Raw genomic sequence first — 26179 nt, forward strand, 5'->3', positions numbered from 1 at the left:
CGGCGACGGCGGAGCTCGAAGCTCGCGGCTGTGGAGGAGAAGGGGAGGAAGTGCGGGCGTGAGTGAGCGAGCGCGCGGGCATCGGCAGGTCAAGGCGGGCGCGTGGGCGCAGTGCCAGGCCACGGTTGCCGCGCGGCGGTTGACGCCGGCATGCGGTCGCCACGCGGCGGACGCCTTCTGCCGCGGTCGGGACGCGCGGCGCGGCGCGGCGCGGGCAGGCGCGCGGAGGCAGGCCGAGCGCGGCGCGGTGCTGGGCCTGGGCGCGGTGGAAGCGCGAGGCGCGCGGGGGCTCTGCTGGGCCGGCTTGCGGGGCTGGGCCGGAAAGGAGGCGGCGGCCCGGGAAAAAGGAAATGAAGATTTTCAATTTATTTTCAAGAAATTTTTAAATGCCACCACTCAAACATTATTTTGAGCAAGAAAATGACCTCTTTTGAAAATGTACCAAAAATGAAAATTGCTTAGAATTCAATTCCCTACAACTTTGCTTTTATGACCAGAGTCCAATCCTATCTAGATTTTAAATTATAGAGTCAAAGTTAAATTTTAACTCAAAACCCTAATTTTGGGAATTTACTTTAGAAGCAAAATTTTGAATTAATTTAAATACAAACCTTGCTCCAAAAATTGTGCTAAACAATTCTAGATGATTTACAAGCCTAACCAACAATTTCTACTCAACTAGCAAGCAAGAATCAGGGCAAAACAACTCTAATAAGTGTATGCATCATTTTCTTTTCACAAACATGTTTCGTATGTTTCGAAGAAATGTTTCAGTTGTTATATGCAAGATCATGCATGTAGGATTAGGATGCTTGATGATGCATGACATGTATGATTTAGCAGTGCCTAGATGCAGGCATAACACCGGGGTGTTACAGAAGCATCTCCATGTAGAATCCAACTCCGTTTGTTCTAATTTATAGGTCATTTTGGCTTTTTGAGATACAACTTTTATTATATATCTAGACATATGGTATATCTAGGATTCTAGGTGCATAGCAAAAGCTATGTATTTAGGAAAGTCAAAATAACCTATAATTTGGAACAGAGGGTGGTAGTTAGCTAGAGTTGTGCCATTAGATCGACACGATGATATCACAGTATCACACACAGTTCTTCTCCCACACTCTATCATTTTCTGCTGAAATGAGGAGGTAGTGTCCTGTCTGTGTTGGTGCTCTTTTTATTTATTTATCTGTAATGGACTTCAGAATGAAAATAGCTAAATGCCGCTCAATTTTCCAGTTTACTCCATCCATTCAGATGTCAGATTTGTTTTTTTTAAATAGTATCAGGACGGCATATTGAATTAGTTTTGTAGCTAAATTATTCTAAGAAAGTTGTGGCAAAGAGCTGAAGAATTTTTTTGTTCATAGCATAGGTGGTAGGAGCAAGTGAATATATAGGACGAGTAGAATAGAACGACGTGAGAAGGAAAAGAAGAGTGGCTGGGGCTGGGAGACGGTGACTGTCACACTCACACTCGAGCTAGCGCTGGCTCCATGAGGAGGAAGAGGAATCCATCATCCATGGATAGATCACCAGACGGACCGGAGCCCATTCTTCTCCAACACAGGTCGTCTGTGACGTAAGCTCTCACATGTGTATGCAATCGCACACTGACGTTGATTACTGCCACTTCAGGTTCCTCGATCCCAACACACCAGTATAAATTCTGGGACGAACAAGCTCGTGTCACCGAACATTCTGAAGCAGCAGCTGAAGAAGTAGAGAGAGAGAGCAGAAGAACCATACATACCATCTCGGCATCTCATCTCGCCATGGCTGCTGCTGCTCCGGTAGTGTCGCCGCCGGTGGTGGTGCCGCGCATGAAGCTGGGGTCGCAGGGGCTCGAGGTCTCGGCGCTGGGCCTGGGCTGCATGGGCATGTCCTTCGCCTACGGCCCGCCCAAGCCGGAGCCGGACATGGTGAGGTTCATCCACCACGCCGTCGCCGCCGGCGTCACCTTCCTCGACACCTCCGACACACCAACGAGCTCCTCCTGGGCAAGGCGCTGCAGCTGCAGGCCGCCTCCGGCGCCGGCGGCGGGGTTATCAGGGACAAGGTGCAGCTCCTGGCCACCAAGTTCGGCATCTTGTACGTCGACGGCAAGCAGGAGGTCCACGGCGACCCGGCGTACGTGCGGGCGGCGTGCGAGGGCAGCCTCCGGCGGCTCGGCGTCGACTGCATCGATCTCTACTACCAACACCGCGTCGACACCAGGGTACCCATTGAAGTCACTGTGTGTACTGTCCTCCTGCTCCTGTCTTTCGTTCGTTCTAACAAGAGAATACTAAACTTAGTTTTTGAATGCGTTGTTGCTAGATTTCTGAGCTCAAGAAGCTAGTTGAAGAAGGGAAGATAAAATACATAGGTTTATCTGAAGCCTCTGCTTCCACAATCAGAAGAGCTCACCGCGGTGCAGGCGTGCAGCTGGAGTGGTCAATAATATGGTCTATAGACGTGGAAGAAGATATAGTCCCTACTTGCAGGTATTTCATTTCATTTAATTCCGTGCTCATTTTACTACCGTAATACTTGAATTAATCACCAGTGACAGTGACATTGCTAGTAGTAAGCTTATTTTCGATTGATTTATTTATTTATTTATGACGTTATTACCCTGATCATGTCATCAGAGAACTTGGAATCGGGATAGTGGCTTAGGGGCCGTTTGGTATGGATTCTTCGACGGCTCCTGGAGCTGTTTTTCGGCTCTCTCTACCAAACGGCAAAAATGAAAGGGCTCCTTGCGTGAAGCTCCGGAAATCGCGCTCAGACAGACGGCAGGCGCGAGGTGAAGCTGGAAATAGCAACTTCCGCCGGCTCCCTCTGACACCACGCGGGCCCGGACTCTTCTGCCCCGGTGCGGGGCGGCGAGGCTGCACCGGCGATGGTGAGGCGAAGCGCAGATGCGACGTCGAGGTGGAGGCAGAGCGTGTGTGCGCTGGCGCGTCGGTGAGGCGGCCGTGCACGTGCACGCCAGCGAAGAGTGCGGGCCGCGCGAGCGTGCCGAAGAGGAGGGGCCCGGCAGCCGGCGCAGCTTGGGAGGAGCCATGGAGGAGGAGGGCCGACGACAGCCAGCGCAGGTGCTGAGCTTGCATATGTGCTTTCCGGTTCCGGCGATGGAAAGTCGAGAGGATAAGGAAGATTGGAAGAGTGCAGAGGATGGAAAGCGAGAGGATAAGAACGACGCCACGCTTCTGTTGGGTGGAGAGAGAAATACTAATAAGTGATATAAGGGAGGAGAAAATAAAATAAAGGAAGAAACAAATGAAAAGAAAAAAGAAATAAGGGTATAATGGACATTTTTCCTTTTTTTACTGTCGAGTGAAGCTGTTTTGCCAAATGGTCAACAAATCTGCTTCAGCTCTCCGAATGAATCTGCTCTACAGATGAAGCCACAACTAAAACTGTTTTGGTCGGAGCCGGAGCTCTACCAAACGGACCCTTACAGTCCGCTAGGCAGAGGCTTCTTGTCTGGTGGGGCAAAGCTGATTGACTCGCTATCAGAACAGGATGCCCGGAAGGTGACGTCGCATTACTGCTACCTATATATACAACTTTGCTTGTAAATTCTCCTTTTGAGGTTGATTTGAGCTGGAAATTTCCTTAAGGGCCGTTTGGATCTCTTCATTTTGGAATAATTGAAATCTACTTAATGGATTATGCTATTTGACTTAGATTTTGACATTTCATAACTTTCCCAAGCTTACAAATAAGCCTATCTCAAATTCAGAGAGTGAGAGATAAAAATGGATTCTATAGATCACTATGCTATAATTCTACTCTCCAACTTATAGCAAACTCTTAAACTCACTTTCCTACAATAGAAATGCAACATATAAGTATGTCCCTTGTATGCCTAATAATAAATATACAAATATATTCCATATACAACTATATTAGCTTAATTAATCTATATCTAAATTGTAATTATTAGAATAAATTCAATTCCAAAGATCCAAACGGGCCCTAACTGTATCTTGATTGCAAGCTAACTAACCATAATCTCCAGAATAATTTATTCATCTTTTGATTTACATCTAGAGTAATTTTGGTGCAATTTAGGGGTTTTTTAGATTATCAATCATAATGGTAGGGTGGGTAATTTAGATGTAAATTTAGGCGTTTACTTTAGATTGACTCATAATGGTAAAGGTGTGTAATTTAGACATAGATTTAGGGATTAAATGGCAAATGAGGGTAATTTTGTTTAGGAAACAAAGTAGATCGTATTGCTCTTATTATCGAGTCTAATGTAGTGTTGGCCAAATCTTTTTGTTGAGAGGTCTCTAATTAGTAATAGTAATATGCATGATTAGTTGTATCTTTTCATTGAGAATTTTATTGTTCAGTAGATTTTCCTGAGATTTCAACCGGAGAATCTTGACAAGAATGCCCAAATATTTGAACGAGTTAATTCAATGGCGACAAGAAAAGGATGTACGCCATCACAACTTGCATTAGCTTGGGTTTGCCACCAAGGCAGCGATGTTTGTCCCATACCTGGCACAACAAAAGTCGAAAATTTCAACCAGAATATTGGAGCATTATCTGTGAAGCTCACACCAGAGGAAAAGAACGAACTCGAGTCATATGCTGCTGCTAGTAATGTCCAGGGAGACCGATATCTTCAGATAGGCAACACCTGGAAGTATTCTGAGACTCCTCCACTGTCGTCCTTGAAATCTGAGTAGCTTGATGTCCAACTTTTGTATCTTCGTATACAAGCAATTTCTGGTATCTTCAACTATGTCTGATGTAATGGTTCCATATACTTTGCTTGCAGAAGGCACTGCTTAGAGGTTATCAGATTAACATAGCAATCATGTCCTTTAGATCCGCTTGGTGTTGTTACCTACACCAGCATGCCTATGACTAGTACTCATCGTAGCAATAAATAAAGTTATGTAAGTAAGAGCAATATGTGTTGAATTGAAACTAGGGTAATAGTATTGTTGCATCACTCCTTGGTAGTGGCGTGCTCTTAAGAAATAATGTTTCTCTCCCAAATCCACCTTTTTTGTTCAAGAAAACACTTAGGTAATGCAAATGGATGGTTTCTTCTCTATTCATTTTATTTGCATAACATCCCAAAAATTAGGGCAGTTGTTAGCATCAAAAAAGGAAACATCATACCGCTCTATTCAGTTTGTTCCTTTTCAAACCATACTAGTTATTTCACACAAACTGTGGGTGCCTATGTGTAATTATGGAGAACTATCTATTTTATATGCATGGCAATGAGCAAAAGAGCTTTAGGGGTGTCAGTGTTTTTGACCTCTGACGATTAATCCAATGAATCACACGCCATAGGTTAGATGGGTTTCACACAACACACGAGTGCATACTGGTTTAGATACAGAGTACCCTACATCCGGTCTATGATGAAAGCTTTATTAAATTGCTTGTGTGTTGCGTGCATGGGTTTGCAGGGGCATTGGTGTTGTGTGTTCATGTTACCACACTCTCTACCCCTCTTTATATAGTTCGGGAGCATAGGGTTACAAATTAGTTTCCATGATCGGATACAGATGTCGATGACAAGGAAATTTAGTCAGATAAGATTACATGCATGCATTGTTTTTATCTACATCTTGCATGCCTTGTTCGCTAAGTAAAATGAGGCACCCCAGGCCGTTTCCTCCGTTGATCGGTCGACCCAGTCCACACCTACTGGGGGGGTGTCAGTTTAGGCCGTGATGAGGGTACTTGCGGCTCGTGTAGTCGACAGGGGAGGCCCATGTAGATAAAAAAATCACTTTTGCTACTTTTTATTTTTTTTTAATTTTCATGGCCATTACATTCTCAATTCATTGAGGACCAGCACAATCCAAAAAAGTTCAATCTAATCGAAAAGAGTGGACGATTCACTTATATTTCAACACTCTGTGGGTGTCTAACAATTGCGAAGTATAGGCTGACCCCCTAGTTGTTTGGAAATATCTATGAAGACTCCAGTGTCAAATTGAGTACCATTGTCAACCTTTAGTGCTTTAGGGAACTGAATGGCATATAACTTGTTGCGAGAACTATTTTTAATTGATATCGAGGTGATAGTTCACAATGCTTTGGCATCAATCCATTTGGTGAAATATTCTACCGCTACCATTACAGAGCGAAGGTCTCCGACCACTGTTTGGAGGGGTCCAACACCATGCCCCATCATTTCAAGGGCATGTGTGACAAATCAACATTGTATGATGCTCTAGGGATTGAAGTTGCATCTGCTATCATCTGGCAACCTTCACATGTTTGAACAATTTGCATAACATCTGCTATGGTTGTTGGCCAATAAAATTCTTGCCTTCCTGACTAGTGCTCTAGGACAACTATGAGATCCACACGCTCCACTATGGATCTGGTAGATAAATACCTTCTTGATGAGCGATGCATTTGAGGAGTGGTGTGCAGACCCGTACCTCGTAAAGGTCTTTGACAATGAATCATATACCCTCTAGCTCTCTATTGCATATGCTTCGGTTGTGTAAATGATTAAAAGAGGCATACATTTTCCTGAGACCCGCGCGTGACCATTTATAGAGGTTGCTCCCAAAAATGCATGCCTCTATTAATCAGGGGACATGTCTCCTAAAATTATTTTTTTAGTAATGTTCAAAACAGATATAAGAACACAAGAGCTCCAATATTGAACGCATGATACTAATTCACAATACTTTATCTTCCACATACATGTACAATACATCACTCTTGCTTTTGGTTTTTTGATACGCATTCATGTGTAGCAACTGTACAAAGTTGTAAACTCATGGTTCAGTTCGATCAGTAGACTGGAATGTTTGCATTGCGCTGGTCTCTTCTCCAGTCCCATGGCTTCTCAGGGTTCTCTGATGCAAAAAGCCCTCGATGTGCAGCTCTTGCCTCTCTCTCCCACTGCAAAATATCATAGTGCTAGTGAAAAACTTCTAGGAGCAGCAAATTTGGATTACTGCAAATAGCTATAGTTCAGATCAACACATGTGCCCTTAAAATTAAATGACAAATGACATAGCTCAAGGATGTTCACATAAAAAAGGATACTCTAGGCTTTCTGAGATTGCAATTTGGGATGTTTCATAAATGCACTTTAGGTACAATGGAATTTCTTACCTGCGCAAACTCTGGGCGCTTATCGTAAGTCTTGAAATGCCATACATGACCACTCTTTAGCATTTGCTCCTGAAAGACTCGAGAGTCCAGAGACACATTGATCATGTCATAATTGAAGCCATAAAACAATAGGTTGTGTGAACATAGTTTATTTTTCACCTGGATGAACACATTATCACGATATATGTCACCCACATAACGCCCAAACTGGTCCTGTCCATACACGTAAATTGTGACCCTTTTCCCTCCAATTAGCTTCACCAATGCATTCCTCGATTCCTTCCCACTAGCCATTTTAAGCTCTGGTGCATCGATGCCCCTTCAAGTCATGAAGAACATGCACTTGAGGACAATATTCCTAGTTATTATTGAATGCACAAGTTCAATTTGGAGAAACACTCACCTCATTCTGATTCTGTATTTCTTTGCAAGTATCTCTTCTCCTAAAATGGTTATTATCCTACTCATCAAAATTCTTAGTAAGTTTTGCTTTTGGTGATACCATAAAAAAGCAATTATATCAAAATTTATTTTCCCATGAGATATGTTAATGATATTTTCCCGATTACTTAACAAACTCCTGCATTGCTAAAACATCACAACATTTCCAAATTTTCAACTAATGAGATCTAGTTTATTATCCAAGTAACTGAGTATATCTAAACTTTAAATCATAAATATATTTCAAATAATATATGCATTTATGACATGTAAAGGATTGTGAAGGTTCAGTTTGAGTACTTATATCCTGCTTCATTGAGGCTCCTAAGAAGTGCATCGGCCGTCTGGTAATCCCTATCAATGCGTGCTTGAGTCCTTTCAATCACCATCTCATGGACTTCTAGTGGCACATTCGCAGACTCCCTCGGGTCTGCTGTGTCAACATAGGCAGTAAATCCATCGCCATCTCCAATGCACTTGTTGTGAACCTAATAGTAGTTGAGGTAACACATTGTTCAAAATGTGACATCGTTGGTTAAGGGTTTTGTTTGCAATGGTTTATCATATCTGACCGGCAAAGTGTTCAGCACAAACTGTATGCCCTCTGGTAGTGAGGATGGTTGGTGGTCCGAGGATGTTGATGCTGAAGAGAATGATGGGATCGGGAGGTTGTAAAATGCAAGAATACCCTGAGAAGAAAACATTGTTTTTGGATAGGATGAGTTGAACATAACCATTAGTAATACTAATAGTGTAATGCAAATTGTAGTAAATTTCCTAGGGTTTCTAATCTTTGTCCAATGTTACTCCATTCTTTTATAAGGTATAGTTTCACTACGCAAAATCAATCTTTGGCTGTAATTTTCTTGTCATATTTTATTAGTAGTTATAAATAATAATCATTAGCAAGTGCTTGTAAATGCGAATCCAATTGTACTGATTTTATGGTATATAACTCATATACTACTGGACTAATTATTGGTCAAAGGTTAACTCAAACAGTTAAACTACACCTTGTACGAATGAGCTGAGGACTAGGATGCGCAGACAAACCCGCTTGCATCCATACTACTCTAGTTTATAAAATAGGTTTGTTAGTTTACATGTTCAAGCATTTTAAATATATATCATTGCTAATCTATACATTCGTCTTGTACGGTCCCTACAATTATTTAAGTAAAAAGGCAGGAAAAATAAGGTTACCTCCAAATCAGCTCTCTGAATCCTGCTTAGAGCAGCTGCAACTAGTCGGGCGGCCTCGGCTGGTGTTTTTGGTGGGGGACTGGAGTTCTTATATGCCTCCAAAATATTCCGGTACCTAGCATTGTGTAAATTAGAAGATCAAAATAGTCATAAGTTTTGTTTGTCTAAAAGACATTCAGGTTCTTCAATGTGTTTGTTATGCTTATTTTACTTCTCCATGTCGAAGCATGGCTTGTTCTATGTTTGGATAAGTATGGACAAACAACATTTCATTGAGGGCCCCTTTTCCTTTTGTACTACTCCTACAGTCCTACTGTCATATGCCTTTAGTCCTTGACTCTATTGAACTAGGGGAGGAATTAAAGCAACATTGACATCATTAGGTACACCAAATGTACTGATTATTAAAAAAAATCATCAAGTGTACAAGTTTTTTGAAAGGTATCCCTACCATTTAACCTGGGCTTTCTTGGACGATGTAACATTATTTCTGAGCGCTTCAGGTACCTGAAAGTGTAACAAATAAAATTTATTTATTGTATCTCATCACTGCAAAACATGTCGCGGAATTTTGGGAAAAGAAGGCTGTGAAACTGACATGATAAATCATCACAATCTTATTAATATCTGCAAGTGTTTTCATAAAATATGCCAGTAGTTGCAATGTCGCTTTACTGCTGCAGTTCAGCATTGCTAATGTACATGTCCATCCAAGTGCTAAAAGAATCAGAGATCAAATGGGTCGTTGGAGGTAAGTTGATTAGCAATTAATTTGTTCCTACCAAAAAAAAAACCCCCGCATCATGCGAATGAAGCTGAATACAGCGATGCAAGTGAAGATAAATCTTGAACTAGTGAACTCAGTAAAAAACATATTTGTCCAGGAGAGGCTTTATAGAGCACAAGCATATTTCATCAAGACATAATTTAATTGCTTATAGTACAGAGCTTTATCTCCTTTTGTTTCATTTGGCGAAATATAACACATGCTCAACTTGTCAGAAGATGATTATGCGTGCGCGCTGATAGAGATTGCATTGCTATACTTACTCTCACGGATATACTAGTTAATTAACCTTAGATCTTCAGAAGCTGAACTTTTAATGGATAAATGTGAATTTTGCTTGTGCAATTATTCATAGGTTGTCAGGGACTTTCTACAAAAGAAATTACTGTCAAGGACTTACAGTAACTGAATAGATGGCAAAATGAAGACAAACAAGCAGACACAATGGAATCAGCGACGGAAGGGAGAGGATAGCAGTTTACCATGGATGTGGATTCGAAGTTGAGGAGGTCCTGAACCAAGGAGGCGACGCCGCCATGGGGACATAGCTGGTGATGATCAGGCTGGAAACGAGGCGGAGAGCCCCAGCCGCCCTGTAGTACGATGCCAGGCTCGGAGGTTGGATGATAGTGGGGACGATAGTGATCATCACCATGGTTGTCTCCCCCCGTTAAGCACCTGAGGATGTTTCCCATGGATCCCTGCCTTCTTCAACCTCTCTCCGATCCTCTTCTTCGTGGTCACTCTCTGCAAAGCTGCTGCTGCTGCTGCTTCGTCCACTTCACTTCTAAAGTTAAAGCTGGCTGAGGCGAGGGAAGGTGAAGAGGAAGTTGGTGTGGTGGCCGGTGGGACCGGCGTAGCACAAGACTACAAGTGGACAAGAAAAAGAAGCAAGACTAGGCCGTAGACCATCATCTAGGAGAGTGACCGGATTGACTTGAGAGTTGAGACGACCATTCAGTCTTGTGTGCTTTTTTCAGGAAACACTCTGTCATTATGTTCCGCACCTCCGCATCCAACTCGTGTTGTCTCCTATGTCACCCCTAGCGTGGCTCCCTTCCCTAGCGACCTCCCTCCCCCCTCCTCATGGCGGCCTCTGGCGTGGCTCCCCTGACACGGCCCCTTGGGTCGGCAATGGCTCCTCTCTCCCCAACCCCTCTTCTCTCGACAAACCCATCCTCGGTGAAGCCCTCGTCCCTGGCAAACCCCTTCTCCATGAGACCCTCCACACTGGCGCAGCTCCCCTCCCTGTTCCTTCTCCGACGACCGGCCATAGCTCACGAGATTGGGCGACTGTAAATATGGGTTGTTGGAAGAGAATGACAAGTGGCCTGGGTCCAGTGTGTCATTGTCTACCGGAATACATTTGAGGGTTGCTAACGCTGGAGTAGATGAAAAATAATTAGACCCTTAAAAATAGGAGGAGTCCTCAAATAAAAAAAAATAGAGGCCATGATTTGAGCGTTCTTGCTGAAGTTACTCTCAATGCGGATAGCGCTCCATCGACATGATATTCCATAGCCTTAATAAGAAACATTATACAATAAATCTAAGAGCACAAATTTGTGTGTTTGAATCTGTGTATAAAAAATTAAGTACTGATGATTAAGGTAAACGAGGAATTTACCACAACGATCATAAATGAGTTTATATATACTTGTGATAACATAAAGTGCCCTGCTTAGATAAATTTAACATTATTATTTTTATCCAACCAGTAGATGTTCAAATTAGTAGCATTCTACACTTTTGTAGACGGCTAAAACGTGTTTGGTACCGAGCCAACATGGCGTGAATCTCAAGTGGAGAGAAAGTTTAGCCGCTGCACAGTCAATCAAGCAAGCCACACTGAGAGTGACAAACAAAACAAAGAAGTGTGCAACTTGTTGGCGCCAAGCAGAGTTGTTCGACGAGTGCCGCGCGCTAACGTGTTCTTCGTTGTGCTTTGTTTTGCCTTTAAAAGCATCAGGAAACTAATCCCTCCTAGCTGACGACCTAATTACAAGAGAATGCTTGACAAAATTAAATTAACAAAAAATCAGCCATGGATGGATCCTTCTAATCATTGACGGAGCTTCCGGCGGCGACGGTTTTCTTGGGCGGCTGCTGCTGGATGACGAGGATGGAGACCTTGGACGCGAACTCCGCGGAGGCGAGCATGTCCCCCAGCACGCCCAGCTCCGGGAACTCGCTCCACTCCGACAGCCCGCTGGTGAGCGCCGTCGACTCCTCCGGGTCGCCTTCGCTCTCCCCGCCGCGGCGCCCCACGATGAGCAGGTCGAACTTCTCGCTCATGGCGCGCACCGCCGACGCGGTGCCCTCCGCGTCCTCCACCGTCTTCTCCACGTACACCACCCGCTCGTTGTCCCTGTGCCTGGCCCAGAACTCCTGCAGCAGCTCCTCGTCCCGCGCCTCGTCTTGCCCGCCCATCCCGACCCAGTCCCGGAGCTTGAACCGCACCACCGTCAGCGACATGGTCCCGGCCTCCGGCATCCGCGCCGCGTACGCCAGCGCCTCGCGGTCGTCGGTGCGGCCAAGGAAGTAGAGCGCCGCCCGCTGGAGCAGGCTGTTGGCGGCGGTGGCGCACGCCGACCCTGACGCGAGGCCGTGGTCCACGAGGATGGCAACGGAGCAGGGCGCGTACTGCAGCACGCTCCGGTTGATGGAGCGGATGGCGTTGTTCGCAGTGCTGCGCGCGCCGTCGGAGGACTTGTGGAAGGGGAGCAGGATGAGGTTGGCCTTCCGGCTGTGCGCCAGCGAGCACACGTCGTGGTGCATCGAGCTGAAGGGCGCCTGCGCCACGTACGGGCTCACCGTCACCGCCTGCTGCTCGAAGTATCGGAACGAGTTCACGATGCGGTCCGACGGCGTCGGGTTGCCGCCGCTGTTGGACGACCTCGTGCTCTTCCGGTGGGGCTTCAGCACGGACGCGGCGCGGCCGACGAGCTCCGTGAGGTGGAGCACGATGAGAGACATGGGCGAGTCGCGGGACGAACCCGACGCCTCCAGCAGGTCGATCAGCGGCGCCGCGTGGTCCTCGCTGTAGAGGCAGGTGAGCACGCGGAGGTCGGCGCTCAGCCGCGCGTGCTCCAGCGATCGCCGCTTCGCCCGCGCGAACTGCCCCGACGGGTCGTACAGCAGCTTGATCAGCGGCGTGGACACGGCGGTGATGAGCCCCATGGACATGGTCAGCCGTCAGCGTCGAGTAGTGCTCCGCCGTGGCCTTCATGGTGTCGCCCCAGTTGTTGATGGCGGCCACCTCCACGATGCCCCGGATGTTGACCAAGAGCGCCAGCACGATGGCGTCCCGGAACGGCATGGTGAAGAAGAGCCCCGCGGCGACGCAGCTGACGAGCTTGCCCGACACGCAGAGCGCCACGAACAGCTCCAGCGCGCACCACTTTTCCGACGCCTCGGACTTGGTGAACTCGGTGAGGTCGGTGCGGTAGCCGGAGAGCGCCATGTAGACGGGCAGGAAGAGCGCGATGAAGGAGTCGAGGCGCTCCGTCATGGTGGCGCCGATGGGCATGCCGCCGGGGAGCGCCAGCCCCAGCATCATGGGCCCGATCATGTACTTGAACCCGATGGCGTCCGTCACCAGCGCCGCCAACAGCGCGGCGATGACCACCACCACGAAGGAGCCCTCGGAGAGGAGCGCCCCCGTCGGGGTGCGCTTGTACGCGATGTACCAGCCGGCGAGGCGCGCCACGAAGCCGACGAAGAGCACGAACGTGACGAAGGAGGCGAGGATCTTGGCCGTGAAGGCCGGCGACCTGGCATCGCCGATGAGGATGACCGCCGCGGTGCAGGCGCGGATGAACCAGGAGGTGACGTCGGTGATGAGCGACTCCGTGAGCGCGATGCGGCCGAGGTCGGTGTTGAGGAGGTCGAGGTCGGAGAGCGCGTCGGCGATGACGGGGAAGGAGGAGAGGGAGAGGCGGACGGCGAGCTCGGTGACGAGCGAGGAGCCCCGCAGGTCCTCTGGCAGCGTGGGCTGGAGAGCGTGGAAGACGGGCAGGGTGACGGCGAGCGGCACGACGGCGCCCATGCGCGGCCGCTGGGCCGGCGGAGGAGGCTGAGGTCGATCTTGACTGCTTCTCCATTAAAGAACGTCACTAGCTGCTGGTTACCAGTCAGGAAGACAGAGTTTTGTATGTCCATCCCAGCGACCACGGAAGCCGCTAACGCCATGGCCGCAGCTTCAGCCACTAGAACAGAGGTGGTGTTGGCCATGGATGCTTTGATGTAGATCGCAGAACGGTGACGGGGGTTGACCTGCACGCTGGGGGACCTGTTGGGGCCGATCCGGTTATGTTGATGCGTCTGTGTAGCATCTTGTGCCAGGCAACAGCAGGCGGGCCAGGCATTGCCGAACACAACAGAGGGTGACCTTCAGCAGCATTGTGGCCAGTGGCTTCACTTGGTGGTCCTGCAATGGGGAGACTGTTACCTGGCATGGACGAATCATCATTTTGTTCTTCATTCTCATGCACCTGTTATTCATTTCTGCCATTGGAGAGCGAGGTGTTGTTGATGTTCGCAGCCACCGCGTTATGTACCTGCCAAACAGTCCAAGTTTTCCTTTGGAAGCAATGGTCGTTCTTGGCTTTCCAAATGTACCAGAGGGTGGTTAACATCTTTTCGATCTGTTCATCCTATGTGTTATGGTTGATAACATGGGCAAGAATATCCTGTATTCCATCATGTTCAAGAGTGTCATGGTCCTAAGGGACCCCCCCTCAGAGTGGGCCAAGCGGGCCGGCGGGAGCCCGCAACCCGGCGACAGCGAGGGCCGCTGGGCGCGCGCGAGGCCAGGAGGAGCCACGGCAGGTGGGTGTGTGTGGTGGATGGGGGGGGGGGGGGGGGGGGGGGGGGGGGGGGGGGCTCCACCTCCCAATTACCCCAAGATTTAGATAGTTTGGGAAAATAAAAGATATCTAGGAAAAAAATAGATAATTGTTTAGGGAAATAGAGTCAAGATTTGTTAGGAAAGTAGAAGTTTGTTTTAGGAAAGGTAAATCCAAACTTATAACTTATAAGGATTACCTCTAGATTGCTTGGTGTGCAAGTTTCGTAGGACTATAAATACACGGGCATTTATATATTCCAATCAAGAATGAAATAGAGCTCTGCTCTTTAAACAAAAGTTCCCTCGGTCTCCCGTTCCCCTAGCGCCGTCGCCCCCACCCATGCCGCACGCCGCCGCCACCTGCCGCTCGCCCAACCCGCCGCCGCAAGTGGACAACAGCTAGCTCTCATCGCTCGTATAATCAATGAACGAGCTGCTATCTGACTTGTCAAAGGAATCCAGATCTGTATTGCTTGAGGGGTCTTCTTCAGTTCTGAGCTTCAAACTATTGCTTGAATCATCTTCTTCCGGTTTGAGCTTCGAATTATTGCTTGAGTCATCTTCTTCAGTTGTGGTTTTCTTTTCTTACGATGAAAATTTGGCAGAGTCCAGAGTCTGTAATAATTGTGGTTAATTTGATTTATGTTCTTACTTCTTAGAGAGGACTCAAGCCAGCCAGAGCTATTTCTATTATGTAAACATAATAAACCTTAGTGAAAGAAATCTGTTACTTGTGCTACAGAGTACAGTGCACGGTGACCTTAAAAGCAGCTGCATTGTATTGTAGATGAGGTTTGAAACGTCAATCCATTGCCACGTGAGCAGCGGTGCTTCAGCATTCAGATGCAGCATGGGCCTGCATTCAATAAAATACAACAGCTCAACTTAACTGCCATCTAACAAATACTCCCTCAGTCCCGAATATATTGAATCCTAGAATCCGTGCCAAGTTTGACAAGCTTTATAGAAAATATTAACAACATTTATGATATAAAATGAATATATATTCTATGGTAAATGCAATGATACTAATTTGATGCCATAAATCTTAATGCTTTTTTTTTCTAAAAATTCGGTCAAAGTTTAAAAAGTTTGATTTAAGACAACTCTAGAAATCTATTTATTCAGAGACAGACGGAGGGGGTAAATAACATTCTATTTATCTATCAATTGAAGCTTCGATGTCTGCTTTCTCCAAATTAGCATCGGTAGCTGCAGTGCAGAAAACGATGCTCCAAACATTGATATGAAAAAGAAAAAACCAAGGATCGTTCCATTTCCAGCGCCAAGGTACTCCGGGTTAGGCTTCAAAATCGAACGCCTGTCTGGCTTTTGGCCCAAGCCCAACAAATAAGATACGGCCCAGTGCACAGTGCAGCCCAACAACAGAGCAAAGCATGCATCTCCAGGAGACTACGTTTTTTGTGCTTCTTCATCCACGGAAAAAAAATTCTATGCGGCGGTGCCGCACGGAGTCACAGCATGCGGCACCGCCTTATCGTCGTCCACCATCGATGAGTGTTTTATTTTAAAACTGTGGTTATTATATTATTATACTGCTAAAAAATACCAGTGTTAAAAATGGATGCATGCGTGTCCCATGTTTTTTTTATAATGCAAAATATCCGGTTGCCACCCCACCATGCATCACGCAATGATTTGATCATTAAATTTAAGAATGAGTAACCACTCGAAAGGTCGATCATGCTTGTTCATACAAAAAAGTCTACTCCACCCCCTAATTACGGGGGTTGGTCTATATAACCCTCTCAACTATGAAACGGTCTGATTTACCCCCTGAACTTTCCAAAATCGTCTATTTTACCTCTAGGCGGTTTTCAGCGACGGTTTTGCTACAGTGGCAGGGGTTTTGCTACAATATCGGCGGTTTGCTACAGTGGCAGGGGTTTTGCCTTTTTCCTTATTTCCGCTGAATCTTTAAAAAATCATAGTAAATCACAGAAAAATCATAAAATGGAAAATCTAATTTTGTTGGACTCCACATGAGTAGATTTACACAGTGAACATATAATATAGTACGCTTTAGTACAAAGTTTTTGCTGTAGCTTTAGATTAATTGGAAAATCCAATTTCGTTTGTAATTAATTAGAATAATTCATAGCTGCAGCTTCTATGGTCCAATTGTGGTGAAATTTTTATGGTAGGTTAATTATTATATGCTTAAACTATAGTAAAAATTTCGTACTCATTGGACCATGTATAACTTAGTTATAGATAAATTCCAATTAATTACAGACAAAATTAGATTTTCTAATTAATATAAATCTACAGTAAAAGTTTTGTGCTAAAGTGTACCATATTATATGTTGACTGTGTAGATCTACTCATGTGGAGTCCAACAAAATTAGATTTTCCATTTTATGATTTTTCTGTGATTTACTATGATTTTTCAAAGATTCAGCGAAAATAAGGGAAAAAAGACAAAATCTTGCACTGTATCAAAAACGGCGTTACTGTAGCAACCTCTGTTACTGTACCAAACCGCTTGGGGGTAAAATAGACGGTTTTGAAAAGTTCAGGGGGTAAATCAGACCTTTTCATAGTTGAGGGGGTTATGTAGACTACCCCATAGTTGGTGGGTGGGGGGGGGGGGGGGGGGGGGGGGTTTGAAGTAGACTTTTTCCCTTGTTCATATGGTGTCAGAAATTAATCTCACCAACAAATTACAGTTACAGCAAACACAAACGGTAAACCCTTTACGGTTCACGGCTTCACGCAACCAGTCACGCAATGTTAAGTAGCAGTAATATATCGGTCTGAAGTCACATGCGAGCAGGACGAGCAACCATTCAGATTCAGCCAAGGAACGATGAAATGCTACTCCTGTCCATGTCACCTCATCCGTTTCAACAACCTGAATGCGACAGGCCATTACGCCAATCAAATCCTAGAATTCTTTTTCAGTTTGGCTGCCTCGCGTCCGTCCATCGGTCCATGCACGGATGAAATTTACGTGTACCGCCCATGAAAACGATGGCCTCCCTTCAATTTCGCCAGAGGGACTGATGATCAATCCCGCTCCTCGCCGTCGTCTTCGTCCAGCGAGCTCGACCGCCTCCGCCAGCTCAGCACGCGCCCCATGCGCGGCAGCCTGATCACGGAGTTGGCCCGCGCCACCCTCTCCAGCGCCCTCCACACCACCGTCCCCTCCTCTGACGACGCCTCGCCGCCGCCGCCGTTACTCAGAGCCCTGCGGAAGCTGCTGCCCGTGAACGGCACGGCCAGCGGCTTCACGTCCCCTCCTGTGCCTGGGACTCCGAGGTTCTCGTCAGGACCAGGAGAGGACCGCTGGTTCAGGTAGAGGCACACGACGGCGCAGTCGTCCACCATGGACGTCGGGTACTTGCGCCGCCACGCTCGTACCGCCCGGTCGATCAGCTGCCTCGCCGCCTTGGATGGGTCGCTGGCAGATGACACCAGCTTGACCACCTCCTTGTTCGACAACACGTCCCAAATCTGCAACAGGTTTCGGCAGCAAAAGATATTCAGACTTCTCATGCTACCGTAAAACCATATCATCTGAGAATTTTGTCTATTTTGATTTGAAAACAAATCATTATCAGCTACAACTATCACTTTTTAGATAAAGGAATTTTATTCCGGCCTCTGCAAGAGTTTTGCACTCAACCATTCATTATTACATCGTTTTAGCCACCAGCTGACGTAGAAAAGCTCACAAAAAGCGTCAAAAATATGGGAGACTGTTTAAATAAATTAAGCTCTAAGCCTATTAGAAAGCAACCATCCATTGGCAATAATAAATAGATGACAGCAATATGCATGTATGGTTTTGGTTAACAGTTTCTTTTGTGGGTCTTATCTGAAAGGGATTTATGCTATATTCTGTACCCAGATCATTCGGAATAGAACTGCATGCAAGCCTTTCTGATTAAAGAAACTTGGACTGAAAGTGACAGGAATCTGAAACTGCCAATCAAATAAATGATCACATTTTTTTATTACCCCGTCAGTAGCAAGCACCAGGAACTCATCTTTCTCAGACAGTTTCCTGCAGTAGACTTCAGGTGTGCAGATAAGGCCATGGTTCTTCAGGCAGAAGTCCCCGAATGCCCTTGCCATGGCAAGGCCGGGCGCATCCTGATCCGGCAGCCACATCCTAGGCACGTCTGGCTCGTCGTCCATGGCAAACACTCTTCCGTTGCAGTTCAGAATCCTTGCGAGCTCGCCTGTTGCATGCACACAGGAATGCAAAATGCAGTCAAGATGTGTATTTATTCGTGCATGCGCCGATAACCATGAACTGATAAGTTTTGATACTCACTTGGAAGATCTGGTTTCAAGTCAGTGGTCAGCTGGACTGGGATCAGACGGTCCTTGCTGTCCCGGGTGCAAAGGACAGCGCGTGAATCTCCCAAATTGGCAACGATCAAGTGATTACCCTGTGCATACGAATGAAAATTGGGCAACATAATAAGTGATATGTATGCTTTACATATGTTGAAGTAACCTTTAAGGTGTAGTTTTCAGAATTTGTATCTACAACAACTGAAACATGATTTCCAATACAGCTAGTAGTTACAGTACAAGTAAAACACTAAGCCACTATCTGACTTGCCAAGGAATCCAAATCACCGAAACAAGATTTCCAGTTCAGCTAGTAGTTACAGTTCAGAATTAGTACCTGTCTAACAGCGGCGACTGCAGTTGTGCCGCTACAAATGCAGTCAATTTCTGAATGTTGCCTAAGCTCCTCATCCACCTGCTCAAATGTCTTCACGAATATGTTCTTCCAAGTGGACAACAGCTGGCTCTCATCGCTCGTGTCATCACTGGACGAGCTGCTATCTGACTTGTCAAAGGAATCCAAATCCGTGTTGCTTGAGGGATCTTCTTCAGTTCTGAGCTTCAAACTATTGCTTGAGTCATCTTCTTCAGGTTTGAGCTTCAAATTACTGCTTGATTCATCTTCTTCAGGTTTGAGCTTCAAATTACTGCTTGAATCATCTTCTTCAGGTTTGAGCTTCGAATTACTGTTTGAATCATCTTCTTGAGGTTTAAGCTTCAAAGTATCGCTTGATGAATCTTCATCTCCAGTTTTCGGTTTCAAAGCAGAGGCTAGTTTCACTGGAAGGGTGTCGCGGACATGGCGAGCGACTTCCCGGCCAAGAGGGCCATGGCCGTCAAACACTCCGCAGAAGATGTGGCTTTTGTGGCCAGCAAAGTCCTAAGCATCTTGACACAATTGCCACACATCAAGATCAAGCAAATCGCGTGTGTGAATGAGGAAAAAAAAACGATGTACTTGCATTGGAGATGCTAATAATAAGGTACAAAGATATGGATGTGCCAACATAGTTTTAAATGTTGCGGCCCAGGCAGGTTCATGTACAATGCAAGCTCTCAGGACACTGGTGGTGTGGCCAATAAGGATGGGGAAGTACATAATTTCAGGTTGCTAGTTTTTTCTTTCTACTAACATCTCAGGTTGAACGGATTCAATTCTTAGCAGCTATAGTAGACAGATCCAGTGCACTTTGCTCAAACTAAGTTGGTAAATACAACTCGCATTGCAAGTTGCAATAACATCGTGGACAGCTTGCATATTGCGAAAACACACACACGCAATATCTCAGATATTTTCATTTTTCTTAATTGCTATCGTTCTTCCTGGTTTGACAAAATCAACTGTGCAAGGAGCTGTCAAGTGCCACGAACGAACTAGTAGGCAGAGGCGCTGCAACCAATCCAAGGTGAAAGCAGAGAAGAGACAGAGTGGAGGGAGGGTGAGGTCATGCACCTGGGAGACGGTCATGGCGTCCTGGTTGGCGCCCTTCCATCCCTGCTTGGTGTGCACGGAGACGCCGGCGCTGGCCCACAGGTGGCTGTGGAACAGGTCGTCGTGCATCCATGGGAAGCCCAAGCCCTCGTCGTCGTCCAGCTCCCCTGCTGCCGCCTTGCTGCAGCAGATCCCCATTGCTGCTTATGCTTTGCTTGCTTGCGCCGCGTGAGCTCCGTCCTGCCCTGCCCACCCCTCTCCTCTCCTCTTCTTGGATTGCCAAGCAGGAGCAGGAGCAGGAGGAGCACTGGAGCAGGAGTAGCAGGAACGGTGGGTTAAATTTATGTCCCTAGGTTCATTGGTTGGTTCGTAGGTGTGGTGAGGGGCATTAATGACAGGATCGCTAGCGGTAGGGTAGGGCAGCGTATGACGTTTCTGTATACAGGAATCCGTCACGCATGTGAAGAATTGAAGCTTCAGCCTGTTCCAGCTTCAGCCTTCAGGAGAAGGAAAAGGGCTCGAGCAATGCAGCAGCAGGTGGCAGCAGCTGCGCTCTGCCCTGGACGCAACGGCGAGCCATGGCGGAGGGGCGACGCAACCCGGCAGCAGCAGATGGAGATGCCATGCATTTTTTACTCATCAAGGGACAAGGGGTGAAGCAAGGGATCACGGACGGGAGCATCGGCCAGCTGCCCGTGGTTGGCAACGGCAATGGCGGCGCCAACGTGATGCCTGCGCCGGCCCATGTCGCCTCGCTCTCGCTCCTGCCAGCGGCTTCTTCAATGCTACTAGCTAGCTGCCCGTGGCCATGGCCACCTGCCTCAACGCTAGCTGCCTCGCTCTCTTCAATGGTCCCGTCCGATGCCCGTCCAACACTGACTCACATCGGACTTGACCAAACTCCAGCACCCTCAAACTTTAAGCGTCAATCATCTCCGTCTACTATCGTCTCCTCGTTTGTTTGAGAGAGGATACGATACCTGCACCAGATCGTGATATGGCGTATGCAACTGGCAAGCCACTTCATTCAAGCACTATAAACAGGCAGATATCACCACTATCCTTCATTCTGTTCTTGCATCCCAAACAGGACACAGATGCAATGCAAGCCACTTCATTCCAGCTAGTCACAAATATAAATGCAACAGCCAACAAACACAGGCCATCCTATTCGCTGATGCTGAAATTTGGCTTATGTTGATGCTTATACTAAAATATTGTGAGAGACAAACAGTTCTATAGCTGAAAAGTAGTTCTGAATAAGCTCGAGCTAACAGAGATATCCCATATCTATGGCACTAAATTCTAAAATCCATTTTCATATCAACCAAAACCATCTCTTCCATGTTAATATTCTATACAGCAACTTCCTGACTCTGCTCCACTGTTCACCTCACCAAACAAAGGTGGGATTGGGACTGAAACTGGGACTGGATCTACTCATCTAGACATCTAGTATACAACATCAAGATATACACCTCAGCGGTACCGCACCGATTATAGTACAAAATTTTGAGCTCGTTCTTCAGCCATCACTTCTGGATGCCAGTCAACAAACCCATCCATCCACAAGATGCATGCCCTGCCTACGGCGATTGCTACACTTGAGGTCTTCTCACCGTACAAGCACATCCTGTGACTGTTGCTTCCATACATCACAAGGTTCCACCTCAATCTGCACAAGGCCACACCTGTTATTAGACACTTTTGACTTTTGCAGGGTTGTATTTTTTTTTTTGAACTTATTTGCAGGGTTGTAATTCTAGTAAGAACAAATCCACTCAACAGTCAACAGATATAAGACAACTGTGCTATGCTCTTAGGCTTTTTTTTTTAAACACCATCCATAAGATCATGATTTGTGTGTTTTGAAGCATAGACAAAATATTGAAAGTTAAAAAAAAAATCATTGCACAGCACAAACATACTTAATAGAACCACAACTGTACTGAAGCAAATAGTATGTAGTGTTTTCAAGTAGCAAATCAGGCAAGACACCTAAATGAGTTGGTGAGCACAAGGGTTCAACGCTGTGTAAAGCAACCAGGGGAGTAGTAGAATACCTTGAATGGTTTATCGATCCACTGGAAAACACAGCCGCGTGCCTCAACATTTTTTATCATATGAGCAGGCATCATGGATTTGAATGCTTCATGAAGCTTCACTTTTGTCAAACAACCACAAACCATAAGAGTAGCCGTCAAGCCATTGGGCGTTATACCCACTAAATGGACGATGGTCATGTTCTGCAAACCGGATATGCTAGAAAGGGAAAGAAGCCCAATATCGGTGACTGAACAATACGACAAGTTTATCTGCGATGAGACATAGATGGTATTAGTACAATTGTGGAACATACTGGTACCATCAGATTCCAGTTACAGTTCAGGATAAAAGGGTAATACCTGACGGAGGCTATGAGAGAACTGGGAAAGGTAAAGCATTCCAACATCATTGATCTCGAAGCATTTCTTAATATCAAGCTTGGAAAGTAGCCTGCACCCCATTGCTATTTCTGAGAGCCCAATGGATGAAACCCTGGGGCAGCCACGAATCTCCAGAGTATTCAGCTTTGCGCATTTTGAGAGTGAAATCAGTGAACGATCTGTTATTTCTGTACAGTAGGATAGATTGATAGACTCTAGCATCGGACAACCCTGCGCAATTTGAATAATTCCATCATCGCTAAGGCCTCCACACCTGAAACAGAAAATATAAGTTAGTTTGCTGACAAAGAACCAAACAAGGAAAACCACAAGGCATTTCTAATAATGACCTGTACAGATCAATGTTGCGGAGTTTTGGGCAAGACCTTCCAATGTGAGTAAGACCTTCATCGCTTATCTTCAAGCAAATGCCAATTTTTAGACCCAAAAGTTCGCTGCATCTAGCAAGAGCTTTCAATCCTGCACAAAAACAAAAACATTCAGTCAACTCTATGTCCCATTTGGCAAAGGATAATTCAGTACCCATTTCAGTATTAAGTACCTTCGTCATCCAAATCACTGTCAGTAAGGTCCAACTCTTCCAAGTGAGAACAGTGCTTCCCGATCAGTTGGAGTGCTCCACTGGAAACACGGCTACAAGACTCCATCCTCAGAGAGATGAGGGAAGTGCATGAACTAGTTAGGGCCGCTAGTGAAACATCAGTGATATTGCGACAACAAGTAATGTCCAGCTTCAGCAGGTTCTTTAGCCTTGACACGGCAAAAGACAGTTCTGTATCCGTCACTCCAGAGCACTTGCTCAAGCTTAACTCCCTTAAAGAAACACAAGAGGTTCCAATAGCTTTTAGTCCATCAGTCATGAATTTGCAGCCTTCCAGCTTCAGGGTCCGCAGTTTAGGAATCTTTTGTAAGCTTCTCACCATAGAAGGAGTAACCTGATACATGAAGAATGTAAATTAAGCTGTGAGGGCTCAAGTTACGCCCAGGTGATACAATAATACGAGTAGATGATTAGCTGCTTACAGGACAGCAGTATGAAAGATCCAGTTCCAATAGATTGGGTACCGACTTCAGCATGGATGAAACTCCCACGTCAGTGATGTTCTGACACTGAGACATATCAAGCACCTGCAATGGTGCAAGCATGTGAGTTCAGTAATAAGCAGAGCTTTGTGCTACTATGAACACTGTTTTTTTTAATTATCAAAAATACATATTTTAGTACCAGTGACTAGTTCAGACAAGGCATCTGCAGAGTTCAGAACCTAACAGTGTAAGATCAAGCGAAATAATACCACTATAGTGTTTGAAACAAAGCTGATGTGTGATTGCTAGTAACAAGCAAGTCAATAAAAATGGCAAATTACCATGAGCACCTCACCTGTAGTGATTTACTGCATTCTTTGTCAAGACTACCAAGAGCATCATCATCAATTCCAATACACCCCACCAGTGTCAACTGTTGAAGATTGGGTAGCTTCATGATGGCAGGAAAACTATCCTTTGTGATCTGCAACACAAGATACGTTTCCATTTTATTATTACTCCAGCACAATATGATTAGTGGGCCGGTAGGCACTAGGCACAGAGCTGCAAGAGAAACTAGTCGGCTACTAGTACCGCTCTGCTGATCCATTGTTGCAAAGATGATTTGCCATGTTTATAGATAAGAACGCCTGCAGATCGAGAATACTATACTACCTATACACTGAAGCGGTCCAATGCCCTAAGCACTAACTGAATAAATTAGATTGAGCAAATGATGTACTAGTAACTGATGAAGGTAGATTTCTAGCAAGGGAAATAACTGAAACCCATTTCTCTCCGGTGAATTAAAGAAATCAAATCAAGAAACGTACAAGACGGAAACAAAAGACAGAATCATCCGTCGCCTTTTGTCAAGAAACAAACAGAGAAACTCTCAGCGCTCACCATGGTGTAGGAGAGATCCAGTCTGGTGAGCTTCCGGCACTTGAGGGCCAGGAGCTGGATCCTCAGATCCGAGACCCCAAGGCACCACTTGAGCGAGAGCTCCCTCAGCTCCGCGCACTCGACGGCGACGCACCCGACGCCCATGTCGGTGAGCGGCTTCCACCTTGCCAGCGAGAGCCTCCGTAGGCCCTTCGCCCGCGCGACCTCGGCCGCGGCGGCGTCCCCGAGGTCGACCCCGTTGGAGAGGTCGAGGTCGGCGAGGCCCGGGCACGACGGGGCGAGCGCGGCCACGCCCGCGGCGCCGAACCCGCGGGAGCGGGAGAGGTCGACGGCGCGGAGCGCGGACGGGCAGGAGGAGGAGGGTCCGGAGACGAGGGCGGAGGCGAGGGCGGCGTCGGGGACGCGCGCGCAGAGGGAGAGATCGAGGCGGGTGGCGCACGGGTACCGCGCCAGCGCGGCGGGCAGGAGGTCCGCGCGGAGCGGGCGGAGCGTCCGGCGGTGCCGGGACTCCGCGGCGTGGCAGGCGCGGGAGGCCAAAGCGAAGGACTTGAGCGCCCGCGGGTCGGCCTGGGCCACGCGGTCCAGGACCAGGAAGAGCAGCTCGTCGGCTAGCGTGTCGAGCGGCAGCGCGGCGTCGGGGGCGGGGGATGGGGAGGAGAGGGAGAGGGAGAGGGCGAGGCGGCGGCGCTTGGGGTGCCGGTGCTGCTGCTGGTGGGATGCCGCCGCGGCCATGGGGAAGGAGGGAGGGGTGGGATGGTCTTGGTGGCTTCTTGACACGGACGGCGGACGGCGGCGGCGGTCTCGGTGGCTTCTTGATCCAGCGGTGGTTGCAGGGAGTCGAGCAAATGGGCAAGCGGCCGGCGATGGATGTGGGCAACAAGAAGTCAAGAATAATGACGAGGCTACCCCTGGAGCGTGTCGTACTGGGGAATACTACCTCCGTTTTCGTTTACTTGTCACAAAATTTTTACTGTAGCAATTTTGACCATACGTTTTTTCTGCAAAAGATTTTTAGATACATCAAGTTTTCACATATATGATTCTTTATTGAACATAATTCATTAGTGTTATATACATTGATGTATCTAAAATTTTTTAGAAGAAAAAACAGATGGTCAAATTTGCTACAGTAAAAAGTTGCTGACAAGTAAACATAAACGGTGGGGAGTACGACGGTAGAATCTGTGGCCGTACTCGGCGGGGGCAGAACGGGGAAAGGGAAGGTTGGGTGGGGAGGACGCCAAGGACTGCAGATCGTACAGCCTGGTGGTGCGGACGGGTACGTCAAGTCGAAGCGAAGCGTACCGGACGCTTAGCCGGCCCGTGACACAGACGTGTGGCCCCGCTCCCCCACTTTGGCCTCTCGCGAGAGAGGGTGAGAGACGGACGAGTAGTTGCTGACTGTCCTGTTCCGTTCTGTCAGCGACAACGCATTCCCTTGCGTCGTCTTTGTGTGGGCCCCATTTCCATGCACTGTACGGATACCGTTAGCGCCCACGATTAAGGCCCTGTTTCCTAAAAAAAAAAATTTCATCCAAAGTGTCACGTCGAATCTTGCGGCACATGTATGGAGTACTAAATGTAGATGAAAAAAAAATTAATTGCACAGTTGGGTGAGAAATCGCGAAACGAAACTGTCGAACCTAATT

At 46.9% G+C, this 26179-nt stretch overlaps 3 protein-coding genes and 2 pseudogenes across 5 annotated transcripts; 1 reads left to right on the forward strand and 4 right to left on the reverse strand.

Moving 5' to 3' along the window:
* Positions 1 to 1781: 1781 nt before the first annotated feature.
* On the forward strand, positions 1782 to 4700 carry LOC136504971 (probable aldo-keto reductase 2; annotated as a pseudogene).
* A 1948-nt stretch (positions 4701 to 6648) lies between these two features.
* Positions 6649 to 10379, reverse strand: LOC136505628 (probable staphylococcal-like nuclease CAN2). Of its 2 annotated transcripts, XM_066500791.1 has the most exons (9): positions 10027 to 10379; positions 9209 to 9264; positions 8758 to 8872; positions 8127 to 8243; positions 7855 to 8042; positions 7517 to 7573; positions 7273 to 7432; positions 7114 to 7182; positions 6649 to 6897 (listed from the first exon to the last, which is right to left on the reverse strand). In XM_066500791.1, exons 1-9 carry the CDS (start codon positions 10237 to 10239, stop codon positions 6787 to 6789), a joined length of 1086 nt encoding a protein of 361 aa, XP_066356888.1. In that variant the 5' UTR covers positions 10240 to 10379; the 3' UTR covers positions 6649 to 6786. The 2 variants fall into 2 exon arrangements, with proteins under 2 accessions (XP_066356888.1, XP_066356889.1); XM_066500792.1 differs by lacking the exon at positions 7517 to 7573.
* Positions 10380 to 11460: 1081 nt separating this feature from the next.
* LOC136504970 (cation/H(+) antiporter 15-like) lies at positions 11461 to 13812 on the reverse strand (annotated as a pseudogene).
* A 3228-nt stretch (positions 13813 to 17040) lies between these two features.
* Positions 17041 to 20581, reverse strand: LOC136505020 (probable protein phosphatase 2C 73). The gene is made up of 5 exons (XM_066500086.1): positions 20173 to 20581; positions 19057 to 19599; positions 18697 to 18814; positions 18378 to 18601; positions 17041 to 17870 (listed from the first exon to the last, which is right to left on the reverse strand). The coding sequence occupies exons 1-5, from the start codon at positions 20347 to 20349 to the stop codon at positions 17424 to 17426; spliced, it is 1509 nt and encodes a 502-aa protein (XP_066356183.1). The 5' UTR covers positions 20350 to 20581; the 3' UTR covers positions 17041 to 17423.
* A 695-nt stretch (positions 20582 to 21276) lies between these two features.
* LOC136505019 (F-box/LRR-repeat protein 3-like) lies at positions 21277 to 25343 on the reverse strand. 2 transcript variants are annotated; one of them, XM_066500085.1, is made up of 8 exons: positions 24531 to 25343; positions 23980 to 24108; positions 23622 to 23726; positions 23140 to 23533; positions 22964 to 23057; positions 22557 to 22851; positions 22215 to 22466; positions 21277 to 21826 (listed from the first exon to the last, which is right to left on the reverse strand). In XM_066500085.1, the coding sequence occupies exons 1-8, from the start codon at positions 25260 to 25262 to the stop codon at positions 21767 to 21769; spliced, it is 2061 nt and encodes a 686-aa protein (XP_066356182.1). In that variant the 5' UTR covers positions 25263 to 25343; the 3' UTR covers positions 21277 to 21766. The 2 variants fall into 2 exon arrangements, with proteins under 2 accessions (XP_066356182.1, XP_066356181.1); XM_066500084.1 differs by having other exon boundaries at positions 21279 to 21826; positions 22928 to 23057; positions 24531 to 25342.
* Positions 25344 to 26179: the final 836 nt, after the last annotated feature.

The sequence above is a fragment of the Miscanthus floridulus genome, chromosome 14 (genome assembly GCF_019320115.1).
Source record: "Miscanthus floridulus cultivar M001 chromosome 14, ASM1932011v1, whole genome shotgun sequence".
NCBI lineage: Eukaryota > Viridiplantae > Streptophyta > Magnoliopsida > Poales > Poaceae > Miscanthus > Miscanthus floridulus.